This window comes from Sphaerodactylus townsendi, linkage group LG08, assembly GCF_021028975.2.
Source record: "Sphaerodactylus townsendi isolate TG3544 linkage group LG08, MPM_Stown_v2.3, whole genome shotgun sequence".
Lineage (NCBI taxonomy): Eukaryota > Metazoa > Chordata > Lepidosauria > Squamata > Sphaerodactylidae > Sphaerodactylus > Sphaerodactylus townsendi.
In genome coordinates, this window is record NC_059432.1 from 63814100 (window position 1) to 63841941 (window position 27842).

A 27842-nucleotide genomic window follows, 5' to 3' on the forward strand; every position below is an offset into this window, starting at 1 on the left:
TGCAAACTTTGGGCTAGTCACAGTTCTCTCTGAGTTCTCTCAGCCCCACCTACCTCACAAAGTGCCTGATGGAGGGGAGAAAGCCATTGTAAGCCGTTTTGGGACTCCAAACAGTAGAGAAAAGTGGGGAATAAAAACCAACTCTTCTGATTGAGACATGCTCTGAAAGGTAAGAATCTTTCACAAAAACAAAACAAAACACTACATTTAAGATGTTGTAACAAGTAACAAGTACTGTGGACCCTGCCAAAGTTAAGGTCTGGTCTATATATTCAAAAGCTTAAAAGGATAATGCGGAAAATGATCCCTGATTTGCTAGTCCTTTATTTACAGAGAGTTTTGTACTGCAGAAAAGTTCGTACTGTCTGAACAGACATTCCATTCAGCATACAAGAAGATAAGTTGTCATCCACAGCAAAGATCTCTGTGCTTGGCACAATTCAAAGCCTTTGTTTGTACCTGAAGGGTCCTAGTCCCATACTGTTCATTTTCTTCCCACTTGAAGAGGTACAGCAGATGTGACCAGAAACAGCAATTTTTAGTGAGGGCTCCTTGCCTCTCCCTTGAGCCTCACCAGATGCCTAGTTTATAGTCCTTTAGCTGCCAGGTTGAAGAATAGCTTTCTACTGAAGTTTAACTGAGGGGTTTCATCTTGTTACTTTTTAAAGGTTATTTTATGGATACCATTTTATGCTTCTGAATGTTGTTTTATGTTCCCGCCTTACTTTAATATATCTCATGCCATTTTCCTAGCTACCCTGTCAAAATCCCTTAATATTAACAGCCACCCTATTGTCCTATCTTCACTAAAAACCCAGACCTTCAACCACAGCACTTATTGTCTTATGAAGTCTACCTAAGCTGCTAAATAGTTGTTTGCTAATTTACTATCAAAGGCTAGTCAGAAATCGCAAACTCTATCACATTAGTAGAAAGATGGACAGAAAGCTTATCAACTTTTGGTCTCAAAGTCTTTACATTTTTAGACCTAAGCACCATCACAGTGCTATTTTCCTAGTTCTCTGCCAGTTTTTTGAGAGAACTGATCTCTAGGTATGCACATAAATTATAGACAGAAGAGCTATACAAGAACTTTGCCTGGCCTCTCCCAGTGAGAAAGGCATTCGACATAAAACAGGAACAAACTTTGGGCAACGTGATAGAGTATGTTTTCGGGATTTATAGCATTTGTCTCCACAGGAGAAACCTGTAGGGAAAACCAACACTACAGGCATAGAAAGACAGCAATAATTCAAGCATGTGCTACCCACTCAAATTGGAAAACTGGCCCCTGGGAAATAGGTGTTTGCATTTCACACTAAGGAGAACATTGTGGAAGTATTGGGAAAGTCATAATTCTGAAGACTAGATTAGAACAACGATGTCTCACATCCAATATGGACAGAAGACAGAGCCTAGTTGTTTTATTGTTTCATGTCTGGATTACCGGTCAGAATCATCCTCTTTATAAACTTTAGCACACATTGCTTCTGTTCATGGGAATTTGTTCCGACCCAATCTTCTTAGCGCACGCATGAAATCGAAGTCTCAGGGGCACCATTGCCCAAGTGTCTAAAAAACTGGCTACCTCCTAGGAATCTGAATTTTTTATTCAGTGTATGCCTTTATTATAAATGTGAAATATTTTTCTAGTTCTATGAAAATATTAAACAGACAAGCCACAGCAAGTCACCATGGGATCCTCTGAGACACAAACTGAACCCATATCCAACAGGCCCCTAACCACATAGAAGAACTCTGCCAGGTAGTTCTGGATAGATGTGTTGGCAGTAAAGAAATAAGATTTCTTTGCCTTCCTCTCCACTTCATAGTAAGTCTTAAAATGGGCTCTAACCTGTACTCTATCACATTTGCTCTGAAACCTCTGCCACTATTGCTCTAGTCATTTCCCCACATGCTTCATCACCACTAACCCCTTAGAGAACCAAGGAACTAATTTGGCTCCATTTCCTTTTATCAGAGGGCCATTTCCTTTTACCAGAGGCTGGTCAGAGTTTCGACAGAACCACTGATGTGGTAGGAAACTCCTCAAGAGCCCTCAGAAAGCTGTTTGTGTCTATCAGCCTTCTTGGAACAGACTATCCTAATATTTAATTTATTTGTGTATTTTATGTATTCATTTATACCCTGCTTTCCTCCTCAAGGGGCAGCCAAACTGGCTTACATCTTTCTTGTCTCCTCCAATTTATTCTCATAACAACCCTGTGAGGAAAGTTAGGCTGAGAAATGGTGATGGAACCAAGATCACCCAGAAAGCTTCCCGGGCAGACAGAGGATTCAATACTGACTCTCCCAGGTCCTCTAGTCTGAAACACTAGCTACTACATTATGCTGTGGATCATCTAAAATATTTGCTTTTCATCATTCTGCAAATTAACAGAGATACCTATGCAGACAAAATCTTGTGGAAGATATTAATTTCCATCCAGCACAAAATGTATGCTTGCACTAGAACTCTTGCACAAGCTGAAATGCAAGAGAGCAACCACAGTCACAGATCATATTCATTATATCCCCAATTACAATTGTTTGTGAAACATTCTCAAAGTAACTTACATTTTAAAAAAAATATGTATAATGTTAACTATTCTCCCGTTCTCAACATATTAACATCCAGTTGCTTAGCCAGTACACCCTTAGCCACTTTCTATGAGAACTAAAGATCTGAATGTCCCAACAGCCAAGATGGGAGGAGTCAAGCACTACTCAACCTCTTGTAGTGGAGTGACTAAAATATGGCACTGCAAAGCATTCTGTCTTCCATAAAGACAAAGTCCAGTTTCTCTCTTATTTATAGGCTGTGTTGTAATTATTTTCCCAGTGTCTGGGCTCTGACATAAGAATTCGCATACGAAATGTCTGCAGCACGGAACTACATGGATAAAACATGAAAGTCCGTGCTATGTTCTCCTCTTATTGGCAGATAGCACAGAAGAGGAAGAATCCCTCCAATTCCCAATATGTCACCTTAACCTTTGAGCCTTTGTATAAGCCTCTTTTCCAGCAGCTACCCAGAGATGGAACAGTACAGGGAATTGTGGGTTGAACTAAGAGTTCTATAGAACTGTGGACAAAGGACACAATTCTTAGTCCATTCCTCAGATGGGTCCCCAACAAGCACCTTAAAGAGGCTCTGAATGCCATTGTTCAATTTTTCAAAGCTTGCTCAGGTGTAAAGCTCCAGCGATTCCTTTTGGAGACTTATTTGTTCTTTTCCTCCCCTGCTCCCCACTAGGTACATTCAAGGCGCTTAGCAAGCAGGGAGGTTGCAGCGTATATGTGGGAATCATCCATTCCTCCTCAATGAAGGCATTTTGTTTCCCCACCCAATGCCGCACAAGGGCAAGAAAAAAGCCACAATTTCTAAGCCACAGTTCGCTACCCTTTTCCCTGGGTGAAATTATGTTCCCTTAATTGCCTGGTGGGAATCATTTATTTGGGGAAGGGGGATTCTCCCCTTTCTTCATCCCCAAGACTAAATTGGTTTATTGAACTTTAGTGGGCTTTCACCTGGAGACACTGGTAATTACCCCCTTTATTTTAAGCTCCTACCTGTAGCTTCACACTTAGGGCTGGACTCACTCTGCAGGGGGGCTTTGTTCACACTAAATACAGTCCATGAACAAATAGGCCCAGCAGCAGGAGCACACAGCAAAGTGGTAATTTCCAGTCCAGCATAATTAGCCAAGGTTCTTTCAGCCACCATCACGGAATGGTGGGACTTTGCCAAGGGAGGGTGTGTCATGTGGGATTGGCAGGACCAGATACATATGCAGTCCACAGACAAAAGCTTCTTGGGGGGCCAAACCTGTTTGGGAGGGGGAAGTGAAGAGAAGCAGCACCTCCATCCAAAAATCTCTCTGAAAAACCAAAGCATAGGTACTACTTCAGAAATGAACTCCTTCTTAGCTTTTGTCCTGGCTTTAATCCATGCACAGACACCCTCCCCCCACCCCCAAAAAAGATTAAAAGGAAGAAATGAGGGCTGTGCTCCCCTAAGGAGATGTATTAATTACCTGGTCCTTACCCAGGCAGTAGAATTAGGCTGGAGCAAAGAAACAGCACTTGTACAATCAGTATTCCTCAACTGTGAATCAAGATGATTCAAGTTTTTGTTTAATTTATATTATTCTCCTTGACAGGTAAGATGTCTACATGCAAAATAAGGTGCCAGTGCTCTCATATCAAACAAGCAATTACCATCTTGTGAGGAGAGCAGACTGTGAACCTCTACCAGGGAACCTTCTGAACTGATGATTTAATGCAGGGGTGTTGAACCCATTTGTTACAAGGGCCAGATATGACATAAATGTAACTTGGTCGTGCCAGGCTTCGGGGGGGGGGGGGGGGAATAGGTATGGCTGCCTTGGCTGGTAAGATGCCCACAGTCTCCCAGCCCAAAATGTCACGGGGGATGGGGGTGGCTACCTCAGCTTGAGAGGGCTTATCAGATATACAAGCCGGCTGAGTCAACCCCCCCCCCACTCCCACCAGACCAGATCGGGAACAGGAGGGGTTGCCTCAACTGGCTTGCAGGCCTGATAAGCCCTCTCAAGTGCATGTTTGCCACCGCTGATTTAAGGGTATAAATCACTCTATACCAGCTGCCTGTCACCATTTCTGACATGCACACATTGTAGATCTACATCTAATGTATATGTATCACCCTCCTTGTGTGTAATGATTTGTCATGCAAATGCTCATATGATATGGTAACTGCATATCCTGAGATGCCCCGTTTTGATTTTTTCTCTCTCTTATGGCGAATCTCAGGTGTTCTGCAGAGTTGTAGGTCCTCTTATGGGGTCTACTATCTTGTCTCTACCATTTCAGAGTCATAATTTCTCCAGTCATAATTTCTTCTTTCTCTCTCTCCATTCCTCATCATTCCTCTCTTCTCTCCTTCTTCCATGCTAACCCTAGAAAAAACACTATTTAAAAATCAAAATCAGAATCACTTACACACATGGATTTAATATCATTTGTATAATTTATTCTGGGTTTGCTTTCCTTGAAACAAAGCACTATCCCACAAAACAAATCCTTCAACTTCAATTGGCAAACGTGTTCCATACTTTAAATGGTATTCAGATAGTAGTTTGTTCATTGTTTTGGGCCACTTTCTCCATCAGAAAGCTGCTAATGACTAATGTGATGTTCTACGGCCATTCAGTTCAGCTCTCAAAACTAGTAATCAGTGATATTGTCACTGTATGATACAATCACATAGGTATGCATGTTGGGTAAACAACACAACTGATTCCAATATGTGCACCTGTTGACTCCATAATCTGTATAATCTGTATTTATTGTTTTAATTGCTGCTGAATTTTAATAAGTTAGATTTTATGTTATATTGATTTACTGTTCTGGAAACAGTTATGTTGTGAGCCGCCTCGAGCCCTTCGGGGATGAGGCGGCCTATAAATTTAATTAATTAATTAATTAATATGCACATTATTTCATTAAGAATTACACTGAAGCACTAGTGTTGCTGCAGCTGTTACACTACTGTCCTCTCATACACATCACTGAATCCTGACCACTGACTGGCCAAGTTTTCCTTAATGTTCTGAAATCTCTCTTTACCTTTCAACAGGTGAGAGGAGCAGAAACTGTTGGCAGCACGTTTGACTTGGACACATTAAAACAATCATGAGTACAACTAGACTAAAAGCAGCCCAGGCCTCAAGCAGGAATTTTTTTTTTGCATGCCTGACGCTTGGCAGGAGAATATATTATGTAGATCTAGTAAAGTTGTGCTTTGAATCTTCTTTCTTGAAACAGGAGGGTTAAACCTTGATGTACAATTGAAACAATGAAGGGCACAACTGATGTACAACTGAAACAATGAAGGGTATGCAATGAATTCTAAACCATTTGTGTGTTTAGAAAATGTTAATACCACTTTTTATTGGGAAAATGCCAATGTGGTTAACAAAACAAAACATCAAATAGAATATCAATTTGAAACAGAACATTAAAATGATTAAATAAATTAAAAGAAATAATCAGATTCTCTCAAAAGCCTTCCAGAACGAATATATCTTACCATACTGAAGATGACACAAGCTGGAACTAGACAGGGAGGGAGCTCCAGAGCTATGAGGTGTGCCATGGGTGCTGCTATCCCACACTAGCAGAGGCCCTGAAAACACTCATATGAAAGTTAGCTATATTCCCTTGATTTCTTTAACAAACTCTTGCAGCCACATCGCCATTTAAGGAATCTAGCACAATGCTACCTGGGCACTAGGACTGTATCAAAGCAGGTCAATTTACAGAACAGACAGAGAATGAAACCAGATTGCTTTTCCAACACTACCACATGGAAACAAGTTATAATGCAAAAAACAGGTGTGACGCCAAATACCTGCTTTGAAATTTCAAAATGAGTCTACAACAGACCCAAGAATTAAGAAGCAACCTTGCAGTTATGTTCAAACAAACTGCCCCTTCCAATTATCTGGTTTTCTTTCTTCATCCCTCTTTCTAGAGTAAGGGAGGAGCCACAGGCAGGTTTCTGACTTCTTCTCTGAAGGAAACAAGCTGCTGCTGGTAATTTTTAAGCCCTCAACCATATGCTAATAAATCTCCAACTTAACCGTCACCTTTGCACAGTCTGTGCTCCTTTGAGGAAATGGGCTCCACCCCCCCACACACACACACCCAAGTTAGCAGCCTGTGCTTGACAGTCATGGAACAGTCCTCATTGAACTCTCCTCTGGCTGGTAGAAAAGGTGATAAAAGCAGACACTGCCATTTTATGAAACAGGAAGGGTCCACAGATTTGTAATTAAAAATAAACTTGGCCTCACTCCAGAAAAAGTCTGATCATCATAATTTCTGTACAATGCCCTATTCCCACAAAGGCCTTCTAAGGGTACTTCCTAGAAACACAGGGGAGCTTTGAAGCAGAGTGCGACTGGTTTACATTTCTGTGGTACCTCCAATAATGTATACTCTGGTACACTGTATCCGAAAGGAAGAGAAAAAAATATTCTAGTGGCCCCTAAAGTATTGCACAGCTTCATCTCCCATTTCTAGATTTATCAGCAAAAAGAACTTAATGAACAGAACCATCAAGTTTTTAAAAACAAAACAAAAAAGACAGTATTTCATATAGTGAATGCATTTCAAGCATTCAAAAGGTGTCAATAACACTGACAACACTCTCCAAAGTGGGCCAGTATCGCTTTCCTCACCTTAGACATACAAGATTGAAAAAAGCAGCATTGCTAAAGAGGCTAAGTGAGCTCAAAACTGTGAGATCTGAACTAGGAAATTCCTGGTTCACAGCTTACATAGCACTAGCTCTCAACTGCATCATCATCACATACTCTATTATGATAATTCAACACAGATGTTATGCCCAGTCTTTTAAACATGTAGCTTATAGCAAACATTAACGATCCAGTTTGTGTGTCCTCGCAGTATATTGTGTCCATATACTCTAGCTTGTACAGGCAACACTATGTCACACACTAGACTGCTTCTATAAAAAATATAGCAAAGGTATAGGCATGAGAAAAGATGCAAGAGTGGAAATATAGAAGAATAGAGGAAAGAACTGCCACTCTTGGACAGAGGAGCAGAAGCAGATATTTCTCAGAGGCCCAATTTGATGTGCCACTGCACATCAACAAAACCAGGATACAATAATCAATGTGAAGAGAGAAAGTAGTACATGATGTTTCACGTTCGTTTTTTGTGTTGCCAGTGTAATCTAACTGACAGCACAGACCACCTATCACAGTTTTCTTTAATGCAACAGAACCTTGGTCTGGTGGTGTAGAAAAATCTGAAGACTCCATTATTTTACTTACTGATCAGCTGCAGTTTTTTAATAATCATCTTACTTATTCAGCTGCTATAATTACCATACTGGGCTTCAGATGCATGGCAAAAGTCTTAAAGTTTTCTAAACATGTGGCAGCTGGCTAGCAAGCTTAATACTTGGCACATGGTAAAGTCCCCTTGTCACAGAAATGAATTTCTACTGTGGGTTCTTCCAGGCACAAAAAATGGGACAGGGATATTGGGCAATATTCAAACTTCCATTCAAATGCACTAATAATGACGTACATCCTTAGACACGTAAGAGCCGACACCAATTTTTATACTTACACACCAGTAAGGTTTAAAAAATAAAACAGGAATTCTGTAAAGAGGCCCAGTCTCCCCTCCCCTTGGTAATGAATCCTTGTAATGGAATGCCCTGCACTCCAATTAGGAGGAAATGCTAATTTTCTCCAGTTGAGCACCCCCTATAGATGTATCTAATTTGTTTCAATGCTTTCATCTCTTCCCTCCATTGCATTTTCATTTAAAGGTTATGATCTATTTGTGCCCTTCATGCTGCGCCCTGACAAGACACCCCTATGAGAGGGCTACGTGCCCCTCGCAACCTTTCTAACCTCTGTCCTAAACAAAAATCAAAGCTATTTTCCTCTTGCATGCTGGAGGGTCAAGGAAGAGAGAAGCCAGGAAAATATAAAGCAAAAATAAATCAATAATAATTTAGGAGGAAAAATCCTGACAGATCTGATGCTCTTGAATTCCCCAATAAGCATGAAATAAGGACAGCGGGGGCAGGGGGGGAGGTACAAGTTTTCCAGACTTCACTGGGTTCTCTCTCTCTCTAAGGCAAAAAGTCAGCTTCTCTTCTTTTTTGGTATATATATCATTGTTGATATACTAACCTTCCCAAAGAATAACACTGGATGGCCCAGGTGTATCACACCAAGTGGCTTTTAGGATTATGCTTAATAGATGTCTTCCATCTTGTGTAGAGAAGTAATAGCAGGAATTGAGATTTAAATTAAAACAGAGGATTGGACAAAAGTAGTTTTATAAGAAAGACTAAAAGTGAAAGAAATGCAGATATTAACCATAAGCACAAAGCTAGATTTGTGTTTGGATCCATACTGAGGTAGCTGGAAGTCACCATATATGTAGGGATGTATGTGTGTGCTTTCTTTTTCTATTATTACTATGGCGGGGAGAGGAGATTAGGGTTAGGGCTTTTTCTTTTTTTTCTTTCTGTGTGTTGCCTATATGTGTAAAATAAAATTTTCAAAAAAAAAAAGATGCCCTTCGTGTGAGACTGAAGCAATAGCGCTAAGAGGTTGCCCTTGACAGCTGCCATGCAACTGACCTCCTCCCCCGCCGCCGCAATTGCACTAAGAACAGGGCAAAAGAAGGGCGACCCCCCCCTTGCTAAGAACCTTTGCAAAAGAAGGGTGACCCTCATTGCACATGCAATCCCCCCCCCCCCCGCCCCATCAACTGCACTAAATTGAGCTGCAGAACACTTGCGGTATGCACTATTTCCAAAAGTAAACCCCTGGCTGCAACCAAGAAATGAAAAGGAGATTGAGACTGATAAGGGCAGCCATGAAAGAGCTAGAAAAGATTCTTAAGTGTATGTAAGGAAGTGTTGTTAGCAACCAATATCAAGTTAATGCATGCCATAGCATTCCCCATTATCATTTATGGGTGTGAAAGTTGGATAATGAAGAAAACTGATGGAAAGAAAACTAATCCATTTGAAATGTGGTGTTGAAGGAGAGTTTTTATATATTCTGGGGACCATTCCCACCATCCCTCAAAAGGATTCCAGACAAAATCAAGACTGAACTTTTCCTAGAAGCTAAAACGACAGAGCTGAAGCTATCGTACTTTGGTCACATTGTGAGAAGTCAGGAGTAAAGGCCATCAAGTGTAAAGCAACAGGAACAGAGGAACACGAGATGGACTGGTCCAGCCAAGGGAAGTGTGGCCTTCAGTCTGCAAGACCTGAACAAAGCTGTTAAGGATAGCATGTTTGGGAGGTCATTAATTCACAGGGTTGCCATAAGCTGGAAGTGATATGATGGCACGTAACACATACCATAAATTCTCTCAAATCATTTCCAGCAAATCTTTAAAAGTAATCTAGCACAGAAAAGAAAATTTAAGTTTAAGGTAATATATGTTTAGCTCCAGTACTTGTTCTGTTACTAGACCAATCTCTCTAAGGAAATCATTAAAGGTAAAGCAAGTGGCTGAATTTCATCAGGATTTTGTGGAGCCATTTGGGAGACATCTCCGGTGTTAGAATACTTGATTTTAATTTTTAAAAATTTGTTTTAGGATGTTCTAAGTAGACTGGATAGCTTCATAGTATATTTGTTTATAAAGGAATCAAAATCAGATATTTATTTAAATTCTTTCTTAAAACCTCAATTACATGGTATTCCTTCAAAAACAGGTTTAAATTAGTAACAAGACAATACGAATTCATGCTCACATTTCTTAAATCTACATGACTAAATCTAAATTACTTAAATCTAAATTTAGAGCAACAGTGGCGTAGTAGTTAAGAGCAGGTGCATTCTAATCTGGAGGAACCGGGTTTGATTCCCTGCTCTGCCGCCTGAGCTGTGGAGGCTTATCTGGGGAATTCAGATTAGCCTGTGCACCCCCACACATGCCAGCTGGGTGACCTTGGGCTAGTCACAGCTTTCTGGAGCTCTCTCAGCCTCACCTACCTCACAGGGTGTTTGTTGTGAAGGGAGAAGGGCAAGGAGATTATAAGCCCCTTTGAGTCTCCTACAGGAGAGAAAGGGGGGATATAAATCCAAACTCTTCTTCTTAAGAGAATAAATTGTGGACAATATTTCTAAGGTCAAGCATTATAAATATGACACGCTATGCTGCATATTAAATTTATTGCTGGGATGGTTGCGAATATTCAGGATCTATCAATTGATCAGCAAGCGTATTTATAGTTCTGGTTTTCAACAGTTTCAAATTACTTGTGTTCTACTGTGAGCCGCTTCAGGCCTGTTATGCGGAGGAGAACCAGGATCTAAGTTAAAATAATAAATAGACATTACTTCAATAGGATGGAGAAGCTCTCTTCTGCCCATTCGTCGCCACCACTTGCCTTTGCAAATTCATCAAAAATGAAGTCCAAGGAAGTGATCTTACTTCGCATCCTCATACCAGGGCATTCTGCATGTGAGCTCCCAAAGGCACCTGGTGGACCACTGCGAGTAGCAGAGTGCTGGACTAGATGGACTCTGGTCTGATCCAGCAGGCTTGTTCTTATGTTCTAAAGAAGCAGTTTGGTGTCCATATTGAGATTCTCATTTTCCCTATTTAAAAGATTTATGGTTTTGGCATGTTAAAGAATGACATAAAGTGAATACATGTCCACATGATAGTGGACCCTTAAACGAACTGAGATTAGATATCTTTGAAACCCTAGAACTGTAACGTTTTATAAAACTGAACAAAAACAACAGAACAGAGCAAGTAGCAGAGTGCTGGACTAGATGGACTCTGGACTCTGGTCTGATCCAGCAGGCTTGTTCTTATGTTCTAAAGAAGCAGTTTGGTGTCCATATTGAGATTCTCATTTTCCCTATTTAAAAGATTTATGGTTTTGGCATGTTAAAGAATGACATAAAGTGAATACATGTCCACATGATAGTGGACCCTTAAACAAACTGAGATTAGATATCTTTGAAACCCTAGAACTGTAACGTTTTATAAAACTGAACAAAAACAACAGAACAGAGCAACATGTAAATATTTCCAAAGTTCTTACATACCAGTCTTCCTTCATGCTTGTGAACTACATTTCTCTTTTTTAACTCTTTCTTCAGATCAATTATGCTCGAAGGTTAACCTTTCCATTGTAATTTAGAGCATTTTCACAAACTGAATCTCACAAACTGAAACAACAGGACCAGATTCCTCTCCCAAAGCGACCATGAAACGTGTTTACTTGTGAAAAATTCTGACAGACTTAAGTGGAACTTACTTCCATGTAAGAATCTTGGAGGTGGCTTTTGTGGAAGCGTGATGCATAGGATGGAGCTATTAGAATCTAACCAAGCAGTTTTGTTCAGCTCTGGTTTTAATGTTGCAAAGGAGCCCTACGACATGCAGTGTCGCCAAAAATTAATTTCCCCTTCCTTATAAATGAATGAATTTTTCTACAGTCTCATTTTTCCCCATTTAAGATTTATGGTTTTGATATCTTTAAGAATGATATAAAAATTATGCTCCATGAAAGTGAAAGGTGCCAAGTTGGAAATGGACACCTGGTTATAATTTCTTAGGAAACGCCCAGCCTCACACTTACATATAGAGCTGGAATGAAATCACAATTGCTTCCCAACCAAAGTATAAATTCTGTAGCATGAATCAGGCTGCTTAATTAGAGGTTTGAGGTTAAATTCCAATTTATTTAGTTGTAAACAGTAGATGTGTTTTAATTGTAATGGACAACTTGAATGTATGTTTGTTCAATAAAGATAAAAGCTGGAAACTCAATTTAAATTAGTGATTTACAATTAACCCCTCTTGTCAGTGATTTAAATCACTTCTTTGAATAGCTTTAATTGAAATCAAACCATCCTGGCGCTACATTAAGTAACTGTGGCACCAGATTCGGGACACATGAAATGATGGGAAGTCAAGAACAGTTGACTGTCCTTGGACTTGACACGAAGAGCTATTAAGCAAGAGAATGAAAATCTTTGTGGATATCCATTTCTATCACGGATGCCAAGCTTAGGTCAGCGAAATATTAAGATCCTCGCCCCAACTATATCTCGCCATTCCAACTGCCAGCCAGATCTACTCATCAAATTATGACCTGCTATATTATGAAAGTATTTTAATTTGTTGCCCCACTCCAAAAATAAATAAATAAAAACCCTAGGTAAAATTGCTAAAAAAATTTAGTGTCCAAAACCCCATTACATTTCAGTAAACTTCTCCCCCCCCCAATAAAAACAGAACACAAAGCTTCACTCTTCTCTAATTTCCCTTCCCCCTCTCTATCTAGTCCATGTGAACAAGAGTCTGAGTGGAAACAAGTGTTCCAATGGGGCTGGTGCCTTTCATCTAGGAGATGCTCCTTCCCATTGGAAAAATACATTCATTGTGTGAAAATATTTTAATATATTCATGTGCATTCCTATAGTTAGCAGACATAGGAGCACAGAGGGTGCTAGTATGCAATATCCTGCAAGAAGAATGCCACCTGTTGCCCTCAATGCCCACAAGCATGGGAATATACAGGACGGGTACCGTTGGCTTATTATGCTGCAGGACGACTTTACTAATTACTTGCTTAAAATCCAAAGCTCCGCGCCGGTTCTCCTCTTCCCCTCAACAAAACAAGGGGAAAAAAAAGGGGGGGGGTAGCAAAGGGACAGAGTGAAAGCAAGGGATGCATTTCAAAGTTTCTCCAAGAACTGGAAGGGAAAAGAAAAGCAGAGTCTGATGTGAAATCATAGAGGTCAAAGGTGGGCCTCCCTCCCTTGTGAGAAAGCGGTAAATCAGGCCGGTTTATCAAACGATCATTTTCTTTTGAAACTGGGAGGCAGCAGCTGGGACAATTCTGCAGATGTGCTTGATTGAGTTTGGGACAAAAATGGGCCACTCCGCTCCCCCTCCCCTCTTGAAGAACTCCCAACAGGAGTTGCTTCTCCCTTCACTGCCTCCAGAACCCTCCCCTCCCTTCTTCAGCAGTCAGCTGAGACCTCCACCTACTGATCGCTTTTGTCTTCTTGGCCTTTGGACACACTGGCAAAACCCTTTATGAGACCCCAATCAAGACCCCCATGTCACAGGTATCTAGTAGAGATACTAGGCCCTTTCAAAGGGGAAGCAACAAGGAAAATATGCTGAGTCCATTGTCTCAAGCAACACTAGAGGAGATGAAAGGGACTGGCCGCTCTTTCAGGCAAGGCGGCCTGCCAATCAACCCCATTTATTAAGGTCACAGTGGAGAAAATTTTGACCTAAAATTTTTTGACCTACATCTAATCAAAGGTTTCTTGGATTTTATGGGCAGTGAGGGGAATGGGTCTCTCCCCCCCCCCCCACTCACAATTGCAGTGGGGGGGAAAACTCACTCTAGTATTGCTTCTCTAGAAGTCATTCAGCTGCAATCTGTGCCAAGGTGAGTGACCAGAGAGTTCAATCAACAGAAAAAAAAGAGCAACCCTTTCCCACCCTAAAACAGGGAGGTTAGTTAGAAATAAATCCATGGCAACTGCTCTCTTGGCCAACTGGAAAAATGCATAAGGAGTATAGGGCAAGTTTCAGCAGATATTCTAACTGATACACATGATGCATCCACTAGCACAATGTTACTCATTGCATAGCTCACAGAGAGCAATAGTCACAATTATCAAGAACCAAAGGAGCCACATTTACTTCCATCCCTGGCATGACAGCTGCAACTCAGGTTATCTGTTCCTCTGGTATAAACTGCTTCAAGGTGGGAATCACCTGCCAATCAAAAGCCCCACTAGAAGCTTGGGAACCACCTGCTCCACTAGAAACCCATGGCAGAAGCCCCACTAGAAATCCATGGCAGGTGCCACATTGGAACACAGTGCTCAGAAGAGCCACAGACAGCATGTCAAAAAGCCACATGTGGATTCAGAACCACCGAGTATCACTGTACTAATGAATCAAAAACAAATGTAGACCTTTTAGGTCTCTTCAGTCATTTCATTTTTGGTGATCAGTTGATTGTAAGGGGAAATCATGCTATATGCAGTCATTTTGATATGTGTAGCCATTATCTTGCATGCATAGGGCAAAGTGTATTTTCCAGCTTCAGCATTCACAAATGCATACATCCAAAAATTTGGGTTTCCAATCACATATACTAAAGCTGGAACACACTTATGGTGATCTAGTCAGACAAAATGGCAACCATATCAACTGAATTGTGGGTAGCATGCTCTCAAGTGTCAAAACTGTAATGATTAAACAGGGCTACAGTTTAATGCAGGACATACACAGGATTGTCCCAAAACCTGAACCCCCTCTGAAGATGCAAAGGGCAGGATTACCCTAGCAACTACAAATAGTTATAACAAGCTAACACAGCCTACCATGCTGGGTTTTTCAAAGAAAGAAAGAAAACCAGAATCAACTGCTCCATCTCATAACAAACCAGCAGCTTCTTGAAATGTTTGCATCATTTTTGTTGCTTCAAAGTGACTGAAAACTACACTGTAACGATAATTTGCTGCTTGGAAAACATGCCACATGAACAAACTGTTTGCATGGCCCAGCACTAGTTAAGCATCGCATAATAATTTCCACAGAATCTTCACTACGTGCAACAAGCCAGTGAAGGTCATCTTCACCAAGACTCACACACCACAATAGTTGACAGTCTGAAATGGGCAGGGAAACACTGAAACACAGAGACCAACTTAGTTTTCAGGGCAGGTCTTCACATTGCCTGAATAAGAATGTGTCTACCCCAGGTCCTACATTAATCACCAGCCAGGATAGTTTTAATGGCAGCCATGCAACTCGATCTTGCTAGCACCTGCAGAGAAACAGGTCGGCAGCTTTCACCTCCTTGTTACTGTAAGTGTCTATGATCAGGTTTCCTAGAACTGATGCAACATGTGGGCTCCTAAAACAGTTCAGCCACATGATACTGCTCACTAAATGATGCTGCTTTAGAGGGCAACCGGCATCATATGGCCACAAAAGCCAAAGGAAGAGAAAGGTGCATGACTGGCCTTAGTCACATCCTTAAGTATCTACTTTTTGAAGTTACTTCACACACTACACTGGAAACAGCTACACATTTAAAGTTCACCTTGAACTTATTTCTAAACAAATATATATTTCAAATTATTAAATTAAATTATTAAATTAAATAATTGTGCGATATATATTGACATTTACTGTTATTTTGGTAGCTGTATTGTTTTGGTTGTTGTCATCTTGTTGATATTATTATATTGTATCCTATTGTGTTTTGCCTATTGACGTTTTTCCATTTATTGACGCTGTATTAGGATTTGCAATGCATGACGTTGTGATGTCTGCTACTTGCTGACTTTATTGCCCATCATATTGATGTGAATTATTTATTGTAATGTATTGGAAGTTATTGTTATTGTTATACGCCGCCCAAAGCCCTCCGGGGGAGGGCAGGATACAAACCGAATAAATCAAATCAACTCAAATAAAAAAGAGATGCAACTGATCTCACACTTCACAAGATATAAAAGAGTACAAGCTAAAATTTTAACATAACCCTGTTGCAATATGCGAAGCTGCCCTTTGAGGCGAGCAGCAAACACAAAATTAAGGTGTTTTGACAGAGCAGCCATTTGTTTTCAGACTTGACTAATACAGCCACGTAGTACTGCTTCGTACTGAGTTCCCGAAGGCACTCAGCAAGTGTACAAAGTAAGAATCTCTAGAATCAGTTAGAATGCAAACAGTAAACACTGATTTGCATGTCAGTCTCCCCCAAGTCTATGTTTTACACACTCTTCTAGTCTAGACTATAAAAAGGGCCTAAAAGACAATCCTGACACATACCCTTGAACCTCTAAGGAACTCTCTGCAGGTATCCTCTCAATATACCATAATGCAGTGGTGGCGAACCTTTGGCACTCCAAATGTTATGGACTACAATTCCCATCAGCCCCTGCCAGCATGGCCAATTGTAGCCCATAACATCTGGGAATTGTAGTCCATAACATCTGGAGTGCCAAAGGTTCGCCACCACGGCCATAATGCAATCACTTCACTGCTCATCAACTGAAGGACCAAAATGACACTCCACTTTCTACTTTCCACAGCTCACTAATACATGATTCCAAAATCATGTCTCATCAAAAATCATCCACCCCAGTTTTACTACATGAAACTGGAACTTGAGGAGAAGGAAATGGAGATAGCCTTTCACTACAGTCTATTCCAGCCTTACTTTCCACCTTCCATACACATCCCTCAACCCAAGTTCTTGTTTGAAGAGTGAGGAGTGTTCAGAGCTAGTCGCACCCGAGGCAATCACATACCAAACAGGCCCCAAACAAGTCTTTGAAGAGGATGGGGGAAGGGGAAAAAAGGAGAGAAACATGGACAACAACTCTCTAATTGAAGGAAAGAAGCTTCATCTTGCTGCCTGGGTACCTGCACAGATCTGCTATGGGTTCTCTTTGAACATCTGTCAGGTCGCTGCCCTCCCCAAATGAAGATGGGGGAAAAATAGAGCAATGATTGCTATTGTAACTGACTGGTAAGGCAACCTTGCACGAGTCAGGCCATGAAAAGCCTAGTCACTGAAAAACAAACCCTTAATTTAAATGTTAATGAAAGTGCTGTGTAGACATCAGAGGGTTACATTTTCTGCAACAAGCAGATATACCAGCGGTACGATTTATGGCCCTGTTACCTCCCCTCTTGCTATCCCTGCTCCATCAGCCAGTGAAGTTTAAAAAAAAACTAATTTTAACTTTAACTCCACACTTCCACCCTGAGATGCAATTGCTAAATTATCTGCTAGCAAAACACTGATCAAAGGTAGAAAAACAAAGGCACACTGCACAGCCAAGCAAAAGTAAACAGCAGCTATGGCCCAGGAAAATTACCTTCTCCATTCCTCCCCTTGGAAGTTTGAAAAATGGAGGAGAAAGATCACTGACTGGAAATGGAAACCTGTAGTCCTCTGACTGCTGCCCCTCTGAACTAGAATCAATGAGACCAGAAGAAACCAACACAGGCATTTCTCCTTGCCTGCGCAAAACTTTACAAGAGACGGGCTTCTTCGCTGCCCTCAGCATGAGTTCCTGCCCTCAAAAGAAAGAAATTAAATCACAGCAGCTGTCATAACACAAATGACACTGAATTAAAAGAAATGTTGGTATAGTAGCTAATTTGCTAAGAGTGGCCCTGAAGAGGGCAGAAACAGCGCATCCATTTTGTAATGAATAAAATAGTGTAAAAAGAGTGTGTTCTCTTTTTCATATACTCAAATATTTCATTTAACAATGTATTATCGTAATCACAACAGAGAAGTGAAAGTAAAATTATATCAATATTTTTCTCCAAACAAGTACTATTTTTTGGTGTAGTAAAGGAACATATATCTGCATGCACTCCAAAATGCAAAATCAGTACAATTATTTAAGACTGCATAAAGACTCAGTCGTACTAAAAAACTAAATGAGCAGGGTGAAGAACGCAACTACCGTGTTTCCCCCAAAATAAGCCCTACCCCAAAAATAAGCCCTATCATGATTTTTCATGATTTTTGGAGGATACTTAAAATATAAGCCCTCCTCCAAAAAATAAGCCCTACCCAGTAGTTACAGATCACAATTGCGGACAATGCCCTGTGCTCCCAGCCAATGAGGATGCAGCTTGTGTCACATATGATGGGGGAAGCAACGGGTTGCCGAGAGCCCACCTTAATAAATTGTGAAGGTACCGTATTTCCCCAAATATAAGCCCTACCCCAAAAATAAGCCCAATGGATCTTTTGGTGCAAAAATTAATATAAGACCCTGCCTTATTTTCGGGGAAACACGGTACCGTTCTTTCTTCATTAGGAAATGAGAGCGAGAGAGGAAATGAAGCTGGAAAAATTATTGCATTTCATTATCAAAAAGAAAATATCTGAAGAACTCTCTACAAAGAACACATCTGTGAGATTATCATTCTATTTATGGTCCACTTTAGAGAGCAGTCTGTTCTAGTAACTCAGTCCAAGCTCTGCAAATCCTGGTGGGATCTTGACAGTTATTTGCCACTATCAGTGACATGTTAAACCTTCCTTAAGTTACACACATTGCTTCAGTTTCTTCATTTGAGAAGACAAGGTTCCCATCACAGAAAAAGCACAAAAATACTCCTGTCACTATATTGCCTTCGTGGGGTCAATAATACACAATCATAAGGCTATAATGAATTTTTAAAATCTAGTTCTACTCAGTGGATAGGGAGAGCGCTGCTTTTTGGAGGGAAAGTCAGACATGTCCTATCTGTGCCATATACAGTGTGTAGATGTTCAGGCTGTTCCAGTTGCCTATTCATCTGGACCAGGGGTCTGCAACCTGTGGCCAAAGGCAGGAGCAACACCTGCTGCTTTGCAGATAACATGCTTTTATCTCAGTACTGTATCTCAGTACTAGCTGTAGCTGTATCTCAGTACTATGTCCTAATCTATGTCAGTACTATATCCTAAACTATGTCAGATACAGAAGCTGTATCTCAGTACTATGTCCTAATCAAGCAGAGACAGACTAACTAAACCTACCCTTCAATCTAGATCATCAGAGAACCCAGGGCAAATCAGCTGATTTTTTTTAATGAGCCAAAAGCGGCTGGTCAACGATTACCAATGAACAGTAATGCTTTTCTCCATCAGAGAGGCAGCAAAGCAGTCTCCTAAATTTATGCATACCAGCAAAGGAAAACAGGATCCTAAAGGCCCCTAAAACACTTCAAAATTTAACTCGGCTCAGTAAGATTATACAAAGCATTTAAGAAAGAGAGAAAGGGAGACTGGAATCTCACCCTAGGCGAGCAAAGCCTCTTTTTACCCACAAACTCACTGTCTTCTAGGATGGCAGCAACATTTTCTTGGAAGTGACAAGTTTATAGGTTAGCTGACACCCTCGCTCTGTGGAATTTTAATTAACTTCTCCCATCATCAATATGTTAAGGAGCAAGGGTTCTATTATATGGGGTCAGCAGTGTGTTCTAGCTCTTGCTATATCAGCCGTCAAATTGAAGAATTAATGACGTGGCTAATCGGCTCTAATACTGGGGGAGGGGGGGAGGGGGGGAGGAAGAAGGGTGTAGTGGGATCAGCAGTCTCATAAAACAAGTGAGTGATCCAAACTCAGTTGCTGATGGAGAAGCCACTCTGCACACTTCCATTTATCACCCAGTGGGGGAAAAAATACGCTGGGTAAATATTGTGACAGAGAGAGTGTGTTCGCTGCAGGGAGAGAAGTCAGTGTTCTGACAAGAGGCCAGCCCTGCAGGTCATCGCTTAGGAGGATAAAGCAATGTGCTGTAAATGGGCTCTCCCATCCAAGAGAGCACAGTCAGTGTAAGTCAATGGGAAGAGCTCTGAACTGATGGCCTAATAGGCATTCATTCTGCTCCTGCAAATGCAAAAGGGGTTTTTAAACAGATGCAACTAGCAGTTGGCATGGGCTGTATTAAGCCACTGTATAGCTCTTCTGTTCAAAGGGTGCCCATGAAATAGATTGAAGATCAATAAGTCTCTCGTCTGTGTTCATCAATTCAAGCAATATAAACACAGAAGGAAGAAGACGAAGAAGAAGACGAAGAAGAAGACGAAGAAGACGAAGACAAGGAATTTGGATTTATGTTCCCGCTTTCTCTCCTGTAGGAGACTCAAAGGGGCTTCCAATCTCCTTGCCCTCCCCCCCCCACAACAACACCCTGTGAAGTAGGTGGGGCTGAGCTCAAAAGAACTGTGACTAGCCCAAGATCACCCAGCTGCCGTGTGTGGGAGTGCACAGGCTAATCTGAATTCCCCAGATAAGCCTCCACAGCTCAAGAAGCAGAGAAGGGAATCAAACCCGATTTCTCCAGATTAGAATGCACCTGCTCTTAACCATTACACCACTGCAACTCCATATTCTGGAAGACCAGAATATGGAACAGGTAGAATGGTTACCATGAAGCCAAATGTTCACTTACATTCCTTTAAATATTGGAATGCTTGTACTTATAAATCCAGTGCAAGGTTTCTAAAAACTGTTGCCTTGCTCTGAAGGCAGCAGCAGCACACAACAGTTCACAATTCAGGGATCAAGTATAATCCCAAACAGAAAATTGGTTTAATTTGCTTTGTTGCAACCTGTTTTGTTCACTGATACCAGGCCTCAAAATAAAATAAAACATGAGCCACAGTACAGAATGCTCAGAATCCTTCATGGTACATGACACTGCCTGGGCATTAGGTAGCTCCCTTTTTTATTTCTGCATGTCCTTTACCAGCCTTCAGTTCTTGATGATCATCAGAATCATGACTGTGAGATTACCAAAAAATCACTCATCAAGGCAGGTCAATTTCTACTATGCGTTTCTTCCCAATAAACATCGTCTTAACACATCAGACTGCACTTATAGGAGCCCAGTTATGATCTTAACAGCAGCCAAGATATATCTCTGTGCGTTTTAGTGACTGACGATGCTACAACAAGCAGAGCTACACTCTTCCAATGGACTTAGAAGAGTGTAACTCTGCTTAGGGGGGCACTTTAATATTATTCAGCATTCTCACAGAAAATGAATGCTCTTCCAGTCACACAACAGTACAGTTTTTAAATGAAACAAAATGAATTGAACTAGTTTAGCAATACTCTGTACCTTCTGAGAATGCACAGAGATGTTCATTTTGCAATGTGAGCAAGAAAGGCAGTCTGAAAGAGAACCAAACTGTAGGCCTTTATAATATAGTCAGTGTAACTGAGGCCACAATACTAAGAAATCCTTCCCAGGTCTCACTTAATAAAGTGGCTTACTATTGAGAAGATCTGCTTAACATTGCTCCATGAATCATTCTTTTTTTTCCCCCAGAAGTTACCAAAACTGCAGTTATAGTTCTACTACCTGAAAAAACTCACACAGGGATTATATGCAGAAATAGTGGAATGGCTTTTATTTATCTATATATTAACAAAAACCGCAACATTCTCAGTCAAAATGCTGTGCCACTTGCAAAAATTTGGTTATAGAATCATAGAGTTGGAAGAGACCACAAGGGCCATCAAGTCCAACCCCCTGCCATGCAGGAACACACAATCAAAGCACTCCTAACATACGATAATCCAGCCTGTGTTTAAAAACCTTTAAAGAAGGAAACTCCACCACCCTCCGAGGCAGTGAATTCCACTGTCAAACAGCCCTGACAGTCAGAAAGTTCTTCCTAATGTTTAGGTGGAATTTCTTTTCCTGCACCTTGAATCCATATCCTAGTCTCTGAGGCAGCAGAAAACAAGCTCACTCCCTCTTCGAGATAACATCCATTTGTCCAGGATGTAGCCGCAAGGCTGCTTACTGGGGCAGCCAGTCGTGATCATGTAACACCATTCTTGAAAGAACTACACTGGCTGCCAGTCGAGTTCAGGATCATTTTCAAAGTATTGGTATTGACCATTAAGGCCTTGAGCGGTATGGGACCTACATACCTTCGAGACTGCATCTCCCCATATTGCCCTCAATGGCCCCTGCGCTCATCAGAGGAGAACCTTTTGTCATTCCCTAACCCAAGAGTTATCTGGCTGGCTTCAACAAGAGCCAGGAGTTTCTCAGATGGAAATCAGGCTGATCTGGAAGGGACTTCTTATGTTCTTAGGGACCATATAACACCTGTCCTTTACCAGATTCACTGGCTGCCTGTCGAGTACTGGGTTATTTTCAAGGTATTGAACCCACATACCTTAGGGAACACCTCTCCCCATACTGCCCTAGTAGGCCCCTCCGCTCCTCGGAGGGGAACCTTCTGATAATCCCTGGCCCCCAAACCATCTGGCTGGCCTCGATGAGGGCCAGGGCCTTTTCGGTCCTGGCCCCTACCTGGTGGAATTTGCTCCCAATTGAGATCTGGGCCCTGCGGGAAATAAATAATTTCCACAGGGCCTGTAAAATGGAGCAATTCTGCCAAGCTTTACCTGACAGCCAACTGGATTAACATCTTTAACATCTTCTTGGCCTCCTGGGGAGGGGGGTGGGAATATGTGATAGTAAGCCGCCATCTGATATTGGGTTTAATAATGCTGTTTTAAAAAGTTGTATGATTTTATTGTGTTTTAATTGTTGTTGTTGCCCTGTGCTCCTTTGGGGAAGGACGGGGTATGTATGTATGTATGTATGTATGTATGTATGTATGTATGTATGTATGTATGTATGTATAAATAAATAAATAAATAAATAAATAAATAAATAAATAAATAAATAAATAAATAAATTCCAGTCATGAGATTCATCCCACCAGGTTTCCGTGATGCCTATTATATGGCTCTCTGTTTCACAATGGTAGCAAGATATGTGTGCATTGCACAAGATAGATTTCATTCATTCCATGTTATCCTTCTATGGACTTGGTGCTCCTAAACCTCCACTCAGCCTGTCTTCCTACTGTACAAAGAAAATTCCTGTAATTAACAGTACAATGGCTGCATAGGCAGTTTGCTTTTGCTGTAGCTTTCCACTGCCTCTATCTGCTACAGTAGTCTTTCCTTCAACTAAGTCACAAACACACATATTAAAACATCACACTTCCTTGTTTGTTTTTAAGCAAGCAGCTAGGTGACAATCAGCATTCCTTAATACCTTGCATGTTACCTGATCTTTCAAACAACGGATTTGTTATTGCGCCTCTAGTTCCCACTCAAAGCCCATTTTATATGCCTAGTCATCCTCTAGTTCTCCACTGCAAGCCCTATTTGATTTGCATCTTCTCTGAGAAGAATTGTATTTTATACATAAGAAAATGCACAGCTTTGCAGATTGGCAAGTGGCATCAATCTCAAATACAGTGTTTGCTATAATTAGTGATAAATGATTGAATATTCTTTCCACACTCATACATACTCCATTAACATATCATGCTATTTCTGTCAGTCTTGGGGGAGTGCTTTGAATATGTGCAGTTTCTCACTACATAGTCTGTATGCAGAACCAAAAATGCAAGCAGAAAATTTTGTTTTTAAAAAAGTAAGTGAACAACATCGAAGTGGACAAAAGATTAAACTAAACAAGATGCTAGGAGATCCTTCATCAGATCTATGATTCCTAGCAGTCTAGGCAGGAGAGATTCAAATTGGATCATGGCAAAGAGAAAGATAAAGTTTAGATTTTCCCACGTCCTATTGTGATTGTTTTAACCACAAGAGCTTCTTTCTTCTCTCCCAAGATCCAATTTATGGATGAAATATACAGGTTGCCAGTCTGTTTCCTCCAAAGCACATGAGGAGACCAGGAAAACTGCACACGGGAGTTAACATCCTCTTCCTACATGTTGTGTTCCTAATCCGAATTGAGTGGGAGGGGATGTGCTATCGATACTTACTTAGATCTTTTTTTATGGATCTTGCACTATTTTACTTTCTTTGATTCTCAGCTATTATTCTTGAATCCAGTTGAGTATCATGCCAGTGTTGTTACAATAATACTGTAGATGGGACAACATGTAGCAGGAGCAAGTTTGAAGTAAACATACAAAAAGACCTTCAATTTTAATTTTAACACAATAGCCAAATTCTTAACCCCTACAACTGAACAGTAAAAAAAGGTAAACACATAAGGAAATTTCTGAAATGGGATTATAAACCAGAGGGAGAATGAGAATGGTATCCAATGAGAAAAATGATGGAGTTCTACATGTGAAATTTCTATTCTTTGCATCACTTTATCTGTATCCATAATACACTTCAAGCTCAAACCTTCCTTTTCTAGCTCTTGAGGAGGAAAAAAGATAGGGAAAAACCCTCCAAGTGCCATACACTGAATAAATGTACAAAATATTTTTTCAATAAATTTTTAACCTGCATAGTTCATAATGTTTCTTAGAAAAATAAGATGTTTGGATCATGACAGGCAGCTTGGCAAATAAAGACGACCACATTTAAACATGAGATAATTATGTATTAAAATGCACTCTTTTACCTTGACAATGGACTAAGAGCAATAGACCAGACCCGATCGTCAGTCTGTATGGTGTGCAAACATTGTCCTGCTCTGCCTGGTGACAGAGACCAAACCTAGAAAAGTGTAAAGTCCAGTTGTAAATACTGTTGCTGTTCAGAAACAATTTTCTCCTGGCATAATTTTCTGAGCACATCTGTCTCTACCACCCTCTCCACAGCATCAGAAAAATACCTGTTCAAATCATTTTCATGGTTGTGGATGGGCAGAGGGATTGTCATCTGAAATGTGTCTGTTCAAATGCTACTGAGCATACATTTAGATTTTATCTGTCAACTTCCCTCTTTGTGAGTCCTTTTATAGACAAACTTTTAAAGCCTTCTTCCCAAATATTTTGAAAACATCAGAAATTCTTGAGTGGGTTAATCTTGTTCTCGACATACTTTTTTTAAAAAAATTCATGGACTCAATCTATATTTCGACAGCACTTGCTCTACAACCATGTATGTTTATCAACGGACTCAAGTAACTCCTTGAAGAAGTTTATGAGTTTTCTGAACACTGTGTTCTTGAAACTCTTCTGATTCTAATGCTTGTCCCGGCCCCAGCAACCACAAACCTCTGTTTTCTGGGTCCTAAAATTATATACTCTGGCCTCCTTCCTACCTAACTCTTCTTTCCCCCTCCCACCCAAAAAAACTCTTAAAGGAGCTTCAAAGCTAGGAGTTTTATATTTGTTTGTTTGTTGATAATGCTCAGGATTGTAGGCTATTCAGTGTCAGTGGGGAATTTGGCACCTAGTGTCAGAAAAAGGGGCAGAAAAGCTGAGCTCTTTTAATGCACCCCTATCTCGTACAGGTTAAAAATATTGCTGGGAGCATGCTATCTGCTGCCTATCAATGTGGAATGTGCATTAGCAGCTACTCAAAGCTCAACCCTAATCAACACTCACTATCCCTCCAAAGCACCCAATGCACTTACAACTCCCATTAGAGACCTACTAGGGATTCCCTCTCAGCTAGGAGTCAACACAAGGAAAATGTCACTCGGTAAAAATAAAAGCAATTCTCTATTCAAAAGGATCAGGATGGAAGAGTGTTAGGTGAGCCAGGTTCTAGTTCTGCTTTTAAAAAGTGAGCACAATTAAAGCTGAATTCCCTTTGACTTTGAGGATTTTGCCCTCAAGGTCATGAGATTCTTCAGTTTCATTTGCAGGAAGGCAGATACACTACACTTGGCCATCACAATAACAAAAACCCCTTGCAATGTGGAAGGCTGAAGTACAGGAGTTACAGGAGAGATTAAAAATTGGGTTTACTTTATATAAACACTAATTTTAAACATGAAAATCACACCCCACACAGTCAAGACTAGAAAATAATTTAGGACCCAATTCAAAACATACTTCATTGGAAAAAGCACAACTGAATTCAGTGGGGCATATCTTCACATAATGCATTTTAGATTAAGGTGCCAACTTTGCTTCATGACACATAAATATTTCAGTAGAAAGTGTATGCCACCAGCTTATGAAGAATATGCAAAGTTCCAGATTACAAACATGTCCGGATATATCAAAAGACAGTCAATTCTCAGTGGTCCAGAGAACTATCAGAGCTGTTTTCCCAGATAACTTAACCGGATTTGTCCTTAAGGCAGAACAAAAAAGGATTAGGAGGAAAAAAATTCCATGGTGAAAAAATTCCAGGAACAGCATTAGAGCTTGTCCAGCTCCTTGTGATTCTCTCATCATATATTCATAAACCTGTGTGGGAAATTATTTTATTGATTTTATTGTCATTTTAATATTGTAAGGGAGGAACAGCCTATAAATTGAATAAAATAAATAGATAAATATCCCCACTCATGCCCAAAAGCCTGCTGGGTGATCTTGTCACACATTCTCAGCCTAACCTACATCCCAGGGTCATTGCAAGGACAAAACAAAGGAGAGGAAAGCAATGTAAGCTGCCTTGTGTTCCCACTGGAGAGAAAAGCAGCATATAGATGAGGTAAATGAATAAGTAAATAAATAAACCCAAATTATTCCAATCAATACTACGTACTTAATTAAGAGGACTGCAGAATCAATGGGCGATGGAACTTCTACAGTGTTTCCTACACATTTCTTGAGAAGTTCCATCATCTCATGGCTCTTGCAGTTAAAAACTACACTTATACTGCAATAAAATTGTGCGTCCCAATTTTAATCAACAATCCACTATTTCCTTTCCTCCATGGAGTTAAAACAAAAACAAAACAAAACCACTCCTCTCTAAAAACCCCTATCCCATCTCCAGATTTTTTGCTTCTGAAGGAATCTGACGTCACTTTAATTACTCCCTTTCCAATGTATCATCCTAGGTTACTTCCATCTGGGCCTTTTGCTCTAATTTGGGCTCCCAATCGCAGCAAATTACTTCCAAGCTTCCACACAACATCATTGCTCATTCTCTGTCCTCCCATGGTTTCCATGGGCCTCCTCAAACTCTGCAGGGCTGGTCTGCTGCATTGCTGAGAGGCGGCAGAAATCCAACCCTGTCCTTTTCCTGTCCTGGGATTTCCAGTGCAACAGGAGGGAAGCATTCTTTAAAGAGAGCTCACTGCAGCCCTACTATTTGGCGGCTGCTGTGCATTTTGCTATTGCATGACAGCCTAGGCCAGTGATGGCGAACCTATGGCACTCCAGATGTTCATGGACTACAATTCCCATCAGCCCCTGCCAGCATGGCCAATTGGGAATTGTAGTCCATGAACATCTGGAGTGCCATAGGTTCGCCACCACGGGCCTAGGCTGGCGTAGCCTTGAAACTCTATAGAGGAGAGAATGGAAATAGGGGAAGAAAATTATAGTGCTCAATGGAGTTTCAGGTTAGGGTCAACACTGCTCTTTGACCAATCACAGAAGTTTTTCCCTGGATTAGTTACAAACTTTTCTGTGCTTGGTCGAATGGTATAAATTGAAGGCCTTGTTTGACCAGCTCATTTCACAGAGAAGTTTGAGAGTTTACTTTAGAGGAAAGCTTGGTGTTAGTTCCTGGATCCTCCCTTTAAATTTCTTCTGGTGTTTTAACTGTGCTATATCCATTGGATTATCTACCTGTCTGTGTTGGATTCTAATGCTACAACCTACCTGCCACCTAGAGGAAAACCCATCAGATGGTTTAAAAAACTGGTTTATTTTCTAAATAATTTATTTTATTTTTTGTTTGGAGTGTGTGCTTACAGTATTTTTTTTTCCCATTGGGCCTGCATGGAAAGGCAAGGGGCCCAGGGCCTGCCCTAGCAAGACCTAAAAAGTTTGATTTTGTTTCCTAGATAGTTTAAAGTTGTTTTAGGGCAGTGGTGGCGAACCT

General features: G+C 40.7%; 1 protein-coding gene across 3 annotated transcripts in view; it reads right to left on the reverse strand.

The window, feature by feature from the left end:
- FBXW4 (F-box and WD repeat domain containing 4) overlaps positions 1–27842 on the reverse strand; it is a 73179-nt gene that overhangs the window by 28578 nt on the left and 16759 nt on the right. For all 3 annotated transcript variants that reach the window (XM_048506639.1, XM_048506638.1, XM_048506640.1), the window contains exon 5: positions 24508–24602. In XM_048506639.1, coding sequence (XP_048362596.1) covers positions 24508–24602 — 95 coding nt within the window. The remainder of the gene's footprint in view (positions 1–24507; positions 24603–27842) is intronic.